Here is a 12,654-nt window from a genome sequence, read left to right as displayed (position 1 = left end):
TGTTTAAACTGGTATTCTGCCTCTTGCACAGAATTATCTTTGGTGCTTTGGGGAAGGTAGAATTTCTTTCCTTGCCTATGGAAAGAACTCTGCCAGGTAGTTATTGCTATACACCTGGGGTAGGGGATAAAGGTTCCACAGTCAGAATATCAATTAATAACCAATCTAATTTTCATCCTGGAAGCTGCTGCTGTTGATGTTTGCTTTCATGTATTTAATCTTTTTTCCTAATTAGCTAAGCTCTTTATACAACAGTAGTTATAGCAGTTACAAGAACATTTGTAATATTGTATTGTTTACATAATCGACAAAGAATATTTTACATCTTGACTTTTTGAGTGAGCCTTTTTACTTGAAAGAACCTACCTTACCTCAAAACAAGTGGCCATCTCTATATTATTGATATGATCTAATAAATATGTCCCTTCATATTTTATAATCTCACTTATTGTTCTTCCATTCCAAAAATATATCCTTCCAGGTGTCGCCGGGTACTGATAGCTCATCATTTTGATGAAGTGTGGGATTCTGCAAACTGCAACAAAATGTGTGATAACTGCTGTAGAGAGAAATGTAAGTAAAAGGATTTAACGACTACAAGTAGAAAGCAGGGAAAATGGCCAGGTTAGACAGATTTCAGCATTTGTAATCATAGTTGCCTGCAACCTTCCCTTTTTAAAGAACTATTTTGAGTTGCTTAACTTTGCCACTCTTTAACAGTTAGGGCTGAACTCTAAGGTGTGTGCTTCACATGGCTTTTCAGGTTCAGCCATAATATTTCTGCTGTTTTGGAGAATAAAGGTAGTGAAAAATATATATATTTTTCCTTCCAAGTTAAAAAAAACAAAAAACCCCAGCATTCCTGGCAGACTTTTTTCTTTGAGAAGTAAGTTAGAATAACACTAGGGGAAGAGGGTGGCCTTTGTCTATGGGATAAGCCTTTAGGGCTAAGTACAGACAGTCAAAAAGCCTGAGGCTGAATCGAAACCAGAGAAATCCAGAGCAGCCTAAGGGCGAAAAGGGGGGCATATAAGCAGTGGAACCAGGGAGAAAAATTACTAAAGAGGAGTATGCTGCCTCAGCTCGCAGTTGTAGGAAGGGAGTTAGAAAGGCCAAAGCTACCATGGAGCTGAGGATGGCATCCCAAGTTAAGGATAACAAAAAATTGTTTTTCAGATATATAGGGAGTTAAAAGGAAGGCCCAGGGCAGTATAGGACCGCTACTGAATGGGCAAAAGCAATTGGTGACAGACAGGGGGGGCAAGGCTGAACTCCTCAATGAGTTCTTTGCCTCAGTGTTCCTAAATGAGGGGCAAGACAAGTCTCACAATGGGATTGTAGAGAGACAGCAGCAGGGCACCAGACTACCAAGCGTTGACCCTGAGATGGTACAGAGTCACTTGGAAGGACTGGATGCCTTTAAGTTGGCAGGCCAGGATGAGCTCCATCCGAGGGTACTGACGGCACTAGCTGATGTCATTGCATAGCCGCTGGCAAGAATATTTGAGTGCTCGTGGCGCACGGGCCAGGTCCCGGAGGACTGGAAAAGGGCCAGTGTGGTCCCTATTGTCAAGAAGGGGAGGAAGGAGGGTCCAGGCAGCTACAGGCCAGTCAGTCTCACCTCCATCCTTGGTAAAGTCTTTGAAAAGGTTATTAAGGCTCATATATGTGAGAGCCCAGCAGGAAAAATTATGCTGAGGGGAAACCAGCACAGGTTTGTGGCAGGTAGATCATGCCTGGCTAATCTAGTCTCTCTTTTTATGACCAGGTTACAAAACACCTGGACACAGGAGTAGGGGTAGATATCATTTACTTAGACTTCAGGAAGGCCTTCGATACAGTATCGCACCTCATACTGGTGAACAAGTTAAGAGGCTGTGACTTGGATGACTACACAGTCCGGTGGGTGGCAAATTGGCTAGAGGGTCGTACCCAGAGTGGTGGTGGACGGGTCGGTATCAACCTGGAAGGACGTGGGCGGTGGGGTCCTGCAGGGCTCGGTCCTTGGACCGATACTCTTCAATGTCTTCATCAGTGACTTGGACGAGGGAGTGAAGTGTACTCTGTCCAAGTTTGTGGATGACACAAAACTGTGGGGAGAAGTGGACACACCAGAGGGCAAGGAACAATCGCAGACCTGGACAGGTTGGACAAATGAACAGAAAACAATAGAATGCGATTTAACAAGGAGAAATGCAAAGTGCTGCACCTAGGGAGGAAAAATGTCCAGCACACCTACAGCCTAGGAAATGACCTGCTCGGCAGCACGGAAGCATAAAGGGATCTCGGAATCCTAGTGGACTGCAAGATGAACATGAGTCGGCAGTGTGACAAAGTCATCATTAAAGCTAACTGCACTTTATCGTGCATCAGCAGATGCATGACAAACAGAGCCAAGGAGGTGCTACTTCCCCTCTATCGGGCACTGGTCAGACCGCAGTTGGAATACTGCGTCCAGTTTTGGGCGCTGCACTTCAAGAGGGATGTGGATAATCTGAGAAGGTCCAGAGAAGGGCCACTCATATGGTTAAGGGCTTGCAGGCCAAGCCGTATGAGGGGAGACAGGGCACCTGGACCTCTTCAGCCTCCGCAAGAGAAGGTTGAGAGGTGATCTTGTGGTTGCCTACAAATTCATCATGGGGGCGCAGAAGGGAATTGGTGAGGCTCTACTCACCAAGGCGCCCCTGGGGGTTACAAGAAATAATGGCCATAAGGTAGCAGAGAGCAGATTTAGACTGAACATTAGGAAGAACTTCTTCACAGCAAGAGTGGCCAAAATCTGGAATGGGCTCCTAAGGGAGGTGGTGTTCTCCCCTACCCTGGGGGTGTTCAAGAAGAGGTTAGATGGGCATCTGGCTGGGGTCATCAGAACCCAACACTCTTTCCTGCCTATGCAGGGGGTCGGACTTGATGATCTATTGAGGTCCCTTCCGACCCTAACATCTATGAATCAATCTTCGCAGATTAGTTTAAACTGCGCAGATTGAACTGATAAGCAAGTGAATGGACATTCACTTTTGATTCTGGAAATGCAGCCACATGCCAGCAGTGGCATTATACCACTATAACACCTCCCAGCTCAGCTGGAGCAGACAGCTTGGGCCAAGACTAGAGTGCTTATCCTGCAAGGAGGGATTTGCAGGGGAGGTGCAAAGTATCCTGGGATGCTGGGGCACTGAGAGTTAATTTGAACCTGGAGGGGATTTGAGACAGATGTTCAATAAACCGATTTAACTTAAATCAGTTAAGTTTGATACTACATCCATCCAGGTTTATCTTCAACTGGTTTCAGCCATTTTGAAAGCAGTTTATGTGCATTGAACTTCTGTTGTGTTACAGATTTAACACAATTTGCAATCACTTATACCTGTTTGTGTAATTTCTGTCCCTAGCCTTGCTGTTCCCTTAAGAATCCGCCCGAATTGACCAAGTTATAAACATGTGAAAAAACACGGATTGCATATGGCCTGTAGATGCTTCTTGGCATTTAACAGTTAAAATATCTGAGGACTCCATATATGCTGGACTGGTTCAAGCTCTACAAGTTTCTATTAGTAAATTAGACTAAACACATACCATCCAGGCAAGGTACCAGCCTGGAGCAGCTGTTGCAGAGAATGTCTTTCTGAGCCCCAACTCTCTTGGAGTTGAGCATGCTCAGTTGATTTTCCTGTAATAGCTGGTCCAGGTCAGGGTCTTTGCTGAGCACCACCGTTGAGAGTAGGGATTCCAACTTGTCCTGCTAGCACCCTAAGCGTATAGAGAAGGGAGGCACCTGGCTCATGAGAAAGGGGACAAGACCTGAACTAGGGGAAGAGAATGGAGTTAATGCAAGGCAGAGAGAAAATGGCCTTATTCAGATAGTTGTTTGTGAACCTAGAGGATTGGAACGTGTCCCTAATGTGGTTACTGAATTCCCACAGGATGCTAGGCAGGTTACTTCAACCAAGTTTTGTACAGGTCAGCATTAATTGTGCATAGCTTGAGACTCAGGAATCACTTTCAGAATGCTGGAGTTGTGCATTAAATGTCTCAAGTACTATATTTTGCTGAGTGCTTTGAAAAATGTGATGTTAGACAACTCAAATTGGGCCTCACAAATCTGTGGGCATCAATGCCATAGGAAAGTCTACCCACAGTTGTATAATTCTTTGTTCAAAGCTGGGGTTTGTATAATTTAGTCAGTAAGGCCTTAGAGCAAGAAATTGAATAATAAACAGAAAATAAAATATGCAGTCGCCACTCATTAAATGAACACCATCCACTCTGCACAGATCTCAGACTGGTCTTATAGAAAAAATGTAATCCTGTAATTAAGATTGTATCCTAATGCATATATACAGAAGAATTGGTGAATTGAGATTGCAGAGGCAACTGTAATTTTGGCAGTTTTTTACTAAATACAAGGGTACTATTATTTAAATAGCACTTCCCAGGCAAAGAATTCTGAGAGGCAATAGCTTTGTCTGCATGAAAACCTGCCAAGTTTACAACAGCCTTGTGAAGTAGCTGTTGAGTTTGTAATAGAACAGCAGTCTGCATTCTCTGGTTCTAATCCTCACTAGCCTACATTTCTTCCTCATGTACTTTAGTTGCATTTTTTGTTTCAAAAGATGGTTTGGGAGAGTCTGAAGATGGTTGACTTCCTTTGTCTGACTACATTAAAAAGAGATGAGGCCTGAATTGCAAATTTGATCTGGGACTCTGTGTTGGCCAAACATGGAGGTTGGGACCCATGTTCAATAGAAACTAATCAGTGAGAGCCATGTGAAGGATAAACTTGTCTGATTTCTTTTTCAGTTCTTGGGGTATTTGAATATATTGTTAAGCCTTTTGAGAAATTTACTTTAGTTTGTAAATATTGCCATGAAACATGTACACTTCTTTCTGTGACAGCTTACAATGAGTCTTTTAGCCATTTTTACTCTTTCTGCTGTGGGAATAAATTTGTCTGGCAAAACTTTGTACAATTAAAACTTCTGTTTCCCTCCTTTGTCTTGGTTTTTAAACTACTTGGGAGGAAAAATGTCTCCTCTGTAGTCTGTAAATTCAGTATAATTTTAGTTTGCTCCATATGTGTTCTGTAGTTAAGTATGAATCGGGGAAAATGAACCACTTCCAGAATAACATAAGCGAGCAAGCAAGTCTGTAAAAAATGTGACAAATGTACTTGAAAGGTAGATCATACTTCTAAGTCAAATCTCATTTGGATACATGATTTAACTTTATTTTCCTGCTGTAATTTAGGGGATTTGTTCATGCCAAATTGCTAAGAAATCCATTTGAGACTAGATGAGTGTCAGCTTTATTACTTGAAAAGTTAACTTTTGTCCTTATTCCCATTATAGTTGGGCATCTTGTTCTGTGGCGGAAGGGCCTGAGTGTCAAGCTGGTAACCAGAAGGCAAGCAGTTCAAGTCTGGGTGTTGGCAAGTGATCTTAAGTCTCAATGTATGGTCCTTGCTTGGCTGAAAATTTGGGGGTTGGACTAGATGACCTCCAGAGGTCCCTTCTAATTCTATGATAAGGTAGTTTTGAGAGGTCCAGAATTCTAGATGGAGCATGAACCCTAAAAAGCTGCAGTGATTTAGACAGACAAGGTTCTTTGGGTATATCCAATATCTTTTATTAGACCAACTATAAAATAGTTGGAAAAATTCTTCTTTGTGAGCTTGCAATGAACAATTGTTCTAACTATTTTAGTTGGTCTAATAAAAGATATCGGATTTACCCAAAGAACCTTGTCTGCCTATGTTTTTAAACCAACACAGCTACAACCAGTACCACTTAAGCAGTGATTTAGAAGCGTTTTAGATGGATTGATAAAACAATATACTATATTTGAACCTAAATGTTTGTAGATTTAAATATGTAGATTTAAATATGCTTAATTTTATGCCCTGGGAATAATTCCATTGAAGTTTTTGTGACGGTGTGTAAAGTTTAAACATATGTGAACATCTCTGAAGGATCCAAGCTTTAATAATTAAAAATGAACATAAGTGGAACTCTTAACATACAGTATTAATCAAAAACCTACACCAGATCAAAGGAAGGAACATAAAAGCTATATAATGTGAATAGTCTAGTAGAAAAAGAATGCCACACAACTGGCAGAGTATACTTTGTTTTAAATAATCTAATCTGCTTCTTTTCCTTGTAGCATTTGAGAAAATGGATGTAACTGGATGCTGCAGGGATCTAATTAAGATATTGGAGCAAGCGGATAACATGAGGGAAAAACTCACCCCACTGAAGTTAATTGATGCTTGGCTGGGGAAGGGTTTGTCCAAGTTACGAGTTGCTGATGTTGTTTCCCCAAAGTTCCCTCGTGATGAACTGGAGAGGATTGTTGCTCATTTAATACTGCAGCAGTATCTGAAGTATGGATGACAGTGTCTACAGTTACTATCCCTTCCTTTGAAATTTGTTAGTTATTTCAATATAATATTAATTATGGATGCTATAGTAGTACCTTCATTTCAGAAGTGCATTGCTTGTCTATAAAAATTTAGCACAGAAGAATGTTTTCCAGGAGTAAAACAAAAGTGACAGGTTATTTTTCTTGGAGAGAGAAATTGGAAAATTAAAAAGATAAAAATAGAAATCTGTAGCATGAAATACCATTTTTTCTGCCTCTTGCAGCTTTGGCTATGGACAGTTTCTAATCAGAGACCTCAAACTTGCAGTAAGTTCTACTTTTTTGGCAAGTCAGCTGCTGCACTACCTTGACTGTGAAGAGGTGAGGAAGACAAAGGAGTCTGCTCCTGTAGAGCTTATTGTAGAGATGGGGGTTTGGTGAGGAAAGAGGCTTTAAGGAAATACAGTGAGAACACAGAGACACACAGATAGCCACACACATTCCAGATAAATGTAAATTCTGTACAGCTAATCAGACGTGAACTTTAAAAAGTTAGTGAACGGTTGCTAGAATAGGTAAATCAGAGTCAAGGTGCAGTGGGGGGCATTTGCCCATAAGTTTCTAACTATATCCATATTTTCTTTTTACATAATTTCAGTTCTAAAATCTTAACTTTGTATTAATTTTTGCAGGGAGGATTTCAGTTTCACAGCTTTTGCTACAATATCCTACTTGAAGATAGGACCAAAAGCTAACCTGCTGAAAAATGAAGCACATGTCATTACCATGCAAGGGAGACTAGACGGGAAAAGTGCAATCAAGGTATTTACATTGACTTATCACATGATTATTTTTATTAGGATTTACCATAGCTGGTTACTCTCCATGATATTAGGGATGTTTTTAGCAGTGTACTTCTGATGTCTTGTTAAATATGTTTGTTTTGATCCTTCTGCGATAGCAGCTTTCTAATTACCCATCTTAAGATGCAAAGAACCTCTTCTGAAGTATCATTTGTCTTTGTTTTTTATTTTTTACATTTGAACTGAGAGGGTTTATTCATCATTTCACTGTTTATAATATAATGTGATTTACACAAGTGACCTATATTTAGAAACCTAATATCAGTAAAAACATAGTTTTTGCCATTCTGAAAAATAAAAACAACTCTCAATGTGAAATCTCTTTAACAGCTTTAATTGGGCATGGGTTCTACGTTAGGCAGTGTAGTGGTGCTTAACTGTATTTGAAATCTTTTTTGACAATAACTCAAAAGCCCTAGAGATATATTTTAAGTTGCACCTATCCAAATCCCTAGCAAGACTACCAATTTCAGTCATGTTAAGGTTTTATAACATCATATGACAAGAATTTGTGTATTTACATTTATATGAAGTATTGTTATAATTATTGTTGTATACAGTTTAATCAGTTTTTTGCTTGTTCCCCTTACCCCAGTTAAAATGAAGTAGAAAACCAGTGGGATGTATAACATTGGATACCACTTAAATTTTACAGTTATTTTGACATACATGTTTGCCTGTCAGATCTTGCTCATGTAAGAACTGTGTTCATATGATCACAAATTGGCAGTCAGACCTGTGATCAGTTCTTGTGATGTAGAAACTGTTTGCAGTGAAGCCACATTGGCATTGGTATGAGTGGAGGAAATAATTGCTGTAGTGACTAGTCTGGAAAATATCAACTATTCTACTTCATAATGTCTCAGAATATTTGTCAGGGTTACATCATATGCATTTGTTTGTAGATGTCGTGACTGACATTATAAGCAAATCTTGGATCAGCTGTATCAGTTTTTCGGTATATGCCAGGTACTCTGGAGAGGATGATGCACTATCAATTTTGACCCACATATTTCACCCTTGAAAAAGTTTGTGCCAAAGGAACCACCCACAGGTGTTGTTATGAACAGAGAGAGAGGAGTGTGGCTCAAAATGGTCTGTGGCCACCAAAAGAGAAAATGTCTACTTTGCAATAATGAGATTTTGAGTTTTAAAGTGTGTTGTTTGTATTGCCTTCTTTCTAAGAAGACGGAGGAGGAGGAGAAGCTGAGTACCTTAACTGAGCTTTATTTCTAATTCTCAGCTCAAATCTCCTCAGCCTTCTTTCTCTGAAGGGACTGGTGGAAAAGCACGTAACACTTCAGGGACTGTCCAAAACTCAGCTGCAAAGAAGGCAAAGGAGCATAAATGGTCTCGCGATGAGAGCGACTTAAAAGCAAAGAAGCTTAAACTTGAGAAGGATGACAATGACCAGATAGTGGTTCTTGATTGAGTTTTAGAAAGAAAAGTACATCTAGCACCCTGTCATACTTGCTTCTCTGTGGAAAACCCAGTGCATAAGTATAAGTTGTATTTTAGTTACTGTATTATTTAAAATCCAAATGTTATGTATTATTCTGCCGAAATGTCTGGAAAACAAATATGTCCAATTCCTGGCTGTCTTCTCCCCCCCCAAAACTGACAAAAATATCTAGTATCACAGTGGTAAGTAGCTAAAGGGGGGAAAAACACAAAAGCTTTATATCAAAGAACATGAGCAAGCAAACTACTGTGCAGTTAGAATAGAGTGGAAATCACTGTCACCAGTAATAGCCTGTATGCATGCTCTTGCCTTGCTGGAATTGAGAGCTGACAAAAGGCAACTTGCCATTCTTCTTTTTGTGGTGGATTGAGAGCAGGCATAAGGTTATCATAGAATAGCTGATGCACTATAACTCTCTTGTCTTCCAGTAGCTTGTTCATGTGGCCATGCTCAAAGTAATATGTATCTGGTGATATGAAGGTAGTAACTGAAGTGCAAGTCCTTTTGTTTTTGTTGCCGCCTTTGCCATCTTTATTTTACACGAGATATGATGGTATAAGATACTTTTGTATTAGATGCACTTACAACTTCCATATAGACAAAAGACATCTTTATTACACTGCTTCTCATGATAGGAAAATTTAAATTAGACCATTTGTTCACATACGAGAATGGAAAATGCTCATCTTAATTTAACTCTTGGAGACTGATGCCAGATCTTAAACTTTCCAACTGAAATAAAAAACCAAAGGAATTTAAGGGTAGGATTTTCAAGAGCATCCAACAGGATTAAGTACTACATTCCAATAAAAAAGTAACATTTCTTGGTATTTGAACAGATTTCTTTTGGGTTAGTTTTGCATTACATTATTTGGGGATTGTACACATAGTTGTTTTGCTAATTAAATAAAAACAAATTTTACACTCAGACCGTAGAAAAAGTTTGTTGCATTTGAGACTGGCTCTACTCTAGTCCATTTTAAAGTCAGTGGGAGGTCTGCCATTTTCTGAGGGATGATCACATCCCTCTGCTCCAGTCTGTGCTGGGGTAGACTGTGGCAGCATTCTCCAATGATCTGCTGGAGCATGTGCTCCATAGCATGTGGAGCAGTGGTAGAAATGTTACTTTTTATCCTTATACCAAGATTCATAAGTGCTTCAGGCTTAGAATATAGCCTCTATATAGACTTGGAATCTGTTTTGTAAGATCAGTGCTTTTTGTGAGAAGTGTATCTATTCATTTAAGAATATCTACTTTTTATGCAAAGAAAACAGAAACTGAACAAGCCCTATTTCTAACACTGATCTATCTGCTTAGATCAGCATTTCTCAACCCATGGGTCACGACCCAAAGTGGGTTGCAAGAAAGGGTCATGAACAAACTTTAAAAATGGATTATCCTTTTAAAGAAGGAAAACAGGGGAAGCTGTGGGTTTTACCTTGCAGGCTGGCAGAGTTCCAGCCTGCAAGGGACTGCTTGGGGGGGCCCCATGATGTACACATATCACCCTTGTCCCACACACCCATCCTCTGCCCCACACACTGGGGACCTGGGGGTGGGTGGCAGCTGCTCAAGAGTGAGGGGCACTGGGTTGGGACTGGCCATTGGTGTTTACAGATGGGTCCTGGTACAAAAAGCTTGAGAACCACTTGCTTAGATGATCATGGGATTAAGCCAAGAGGGAAGCAAGACATCTTTATTGGTTTATCTGTAGTGAAAAAGGAAATAAATCAAGTGTTGAGCAGACAGAGAACATGCCTCAAAATATAGAGCTAGACCCTGGACTGGTGTATGTTGGTCTAGACTCACTAATGTCAAAGAGTGTTATGGTGATTTTGCACTAATTGACAGTTGGGCTCCTGATTTCAAATTTCAGCATGGGAGCAAAGTAAAGACAGACTATTAAAATACTGGTGCCAGCTGGCCTTTTCTGGAATCTGCAACATGTTGTTCAGCTTCAACTGTGACTATTTTGTGACATTTAAAAATAATTCTAAGAAAAATTCCAGGTGCTCAACTCTCACTGCGTGCTGTCCTTTATGCCTCTTGCAGCCCCTTTACTAACCTCATTTTTTCTCTCCATTTAGTACCCAAATGATTGACCATGTAAGATAACTCAATGGCTCTTTGATAACAGCCAGGATTAGCAGGAAGCTGCGTGCATTAGACAGAGAGAAAATGTTTAAATGTGTAATAACGTATAACACACACATCCCAGTCTCCACTCACCGAACTGCAGTTAACAGCATGGGGTTTGTTGGTAGGGTGTTCATGTGTTCTCACTGGCCAGTGCAGGCTTTAGAAAGCTATTATTAGGAAAGTGGTATCCCTGACTATTGTGCCTGTGGTTAAATACACAAAGTTTTATACTTGCTGGTTTCTTTTTTTCAATGAGTTCTTGCATGTATTTTTAAGTTTGTTATATATGTATCTAGATGGACCCAGACACGTACACCTTGAATTTTGATGAAGTTGCTATCTGGATTGTACCTTGTTCCATGTAAACTGGGATTTTACATTTTGCTAGTTAAGTTGTGTCCTGGTAGCAATCTGTACTTCAGGTACTTAAAGTAATATGTATTGAAATTAAAAAAATGAAGATAAAACCATTGGTCAGTAAAATTTGCATATGCTGAGTGTAATACCTCCGTGGGACGGTAGAATGAAACACCAGGAATTCTTAGGTATTTTAGATTATTGGCAATTACTTCTCCAGAAGATACAGGATTGTATTTAATGTGCTGATTATTCTTTGTGGCACAAAACTTGTTAGTGTGTAAAGTATAATTAAGATGAGGAAGAAATGTTGAAATATGACAATGTGCAGGAAAATGAGGGCATGACAACAAATGGTTTATATGCACATTATGAAAGTGGTAGTAATTTGGTAAATTATGAAACATAATTTAATGTGGTTATTTTGGCATTACTACTGAAAAGATGTCATAGACTTGGCCTTGGCATGGATTTTGGGAAGTAATTTTCATCATAATTTCAAGTAAAGCTTGATTCTAAAAGTTTGGAATTTTGTATGTAAAAGTATTTCTAGTAAAACAAACCAAAGGACTTCAGTTTGATGGGTAGAAGACAGTAGGTACACTGGAGTAGACAACTTCAGAAGAAGGGTAGAAGATAAATGAATATCTAACAAATTGTCCTTGATGGATTTGGAGAAACAATTTGCTATTTAAAAAAAGTAGTCAGCTGTGAGCATACCCCCTATCCTCTGTTTTAGTTTTGCTTTGCTATAAATCCATCCTGGTAGGCTTTTTACGTTTTGCAAACTTGTAGAAATTCTGTATTTAGTAGTTTCAATGCTGTATTTAAGGCATGTTATATGTGGCAATATGTCCTTGGATTAACTGTTTATCTGAAAAACAACAAGAACAAAAATTGCCACATCTTCTGTCATAGCTCTGGACCATCGAGACCAGTTCCCACCATTCCAGTCCTACAAATCTCGGTGGAATATCACTGTAATATATTCCAAATCACATAGGACCAAATGTGGACCATGTAAATTTAAAGCGAGCACCGTCCACCTTTTCATTGCAACTCTACGGTGGTGACAACCGGTAGACTTATCGTTGGCAGGCATACAATTTAGTTTTTAAGGCTCAAGACCCATGTACCAACTATGGCCTGTAGGCACCCTCTCTTTGCCCTTGTATAAAAATATTATGCAAAGTACACAAGTGACTGTCTGGACTTACTGCACTTTTTATTACTGAATTAAAAACTGCATTCCTTTGGAAGGTTACTGTTGTGCTTCAAAAATCATCTGTTCTGGAGACTCTTTGAAAGATCGTAAGTAAATCATAGAAGGAATGTACACATTTTGTGTTGCCAAGTAGTATATTTTAGTCCCCTTTGTCTCAGTGGCTTTAGTAGTAGAGAATAAGTAAATGCAGAGATCATAAAACTGGTAGCTCTGACAGCAGTGCTTCAACCTTGCTCCCCCCAGCCCA

The 12,654-nt window shown here is 39.6% G+C and overlaps 1 protein-coding gene across 7 annotated transcripts in view; it reads left to right on the top strand.

Annotated features, from left to right (window-relative positions):
- RECQL (RecQ like helicase) overlaps positions 1-12,654 on the top strand; it is a 58,839-nt gene that overhangs the window by 16,218 nt on the left and 29,967 nt on the right. For 4 of the 7 annotated variants that reach the window (XM_019489475.2, XM_059726561.1, XM_059726560.1 and 1 more), the window contains 4 exons: positions 482-573; positions 6,163-6,382; positions 7,053-7,182; positions 8,467-12,446. In XM_019489475.2, coding sequence (XP_019345020.2) covers positions 482-573; positions 6,163-6,382; positions 7,053-7,182; positions 8,467-8,655 — 631 coding nt within the window. In that variant the 3' untranslated portion in view covers positions 8,656-12,446. The other 3 variants (XM_059726565.1, XM_059726564.1, XM_059726566.1) reach the window with 2 other exon arrangements.

The sequence above is a fragment of the Alligator mississippiensis genome, chromosome 4 (genome assembly GCF_030867095.1).
Source record: "Alligator mississippiensis isolate rAllMis1 chromosome 4, rAllMis1, whole genome shotgun sequence".
NCBI classification, from domain to species: Eukaryota; Metazoa; Chordata; order Crocodylia; family Alligatoridae; genus Alligator; species Alligator mississippiensis.
Note: the sequence above shows the minus strand (reverse complement) of the source record. Positions and strands in the feature narration are given on the sequence as shown.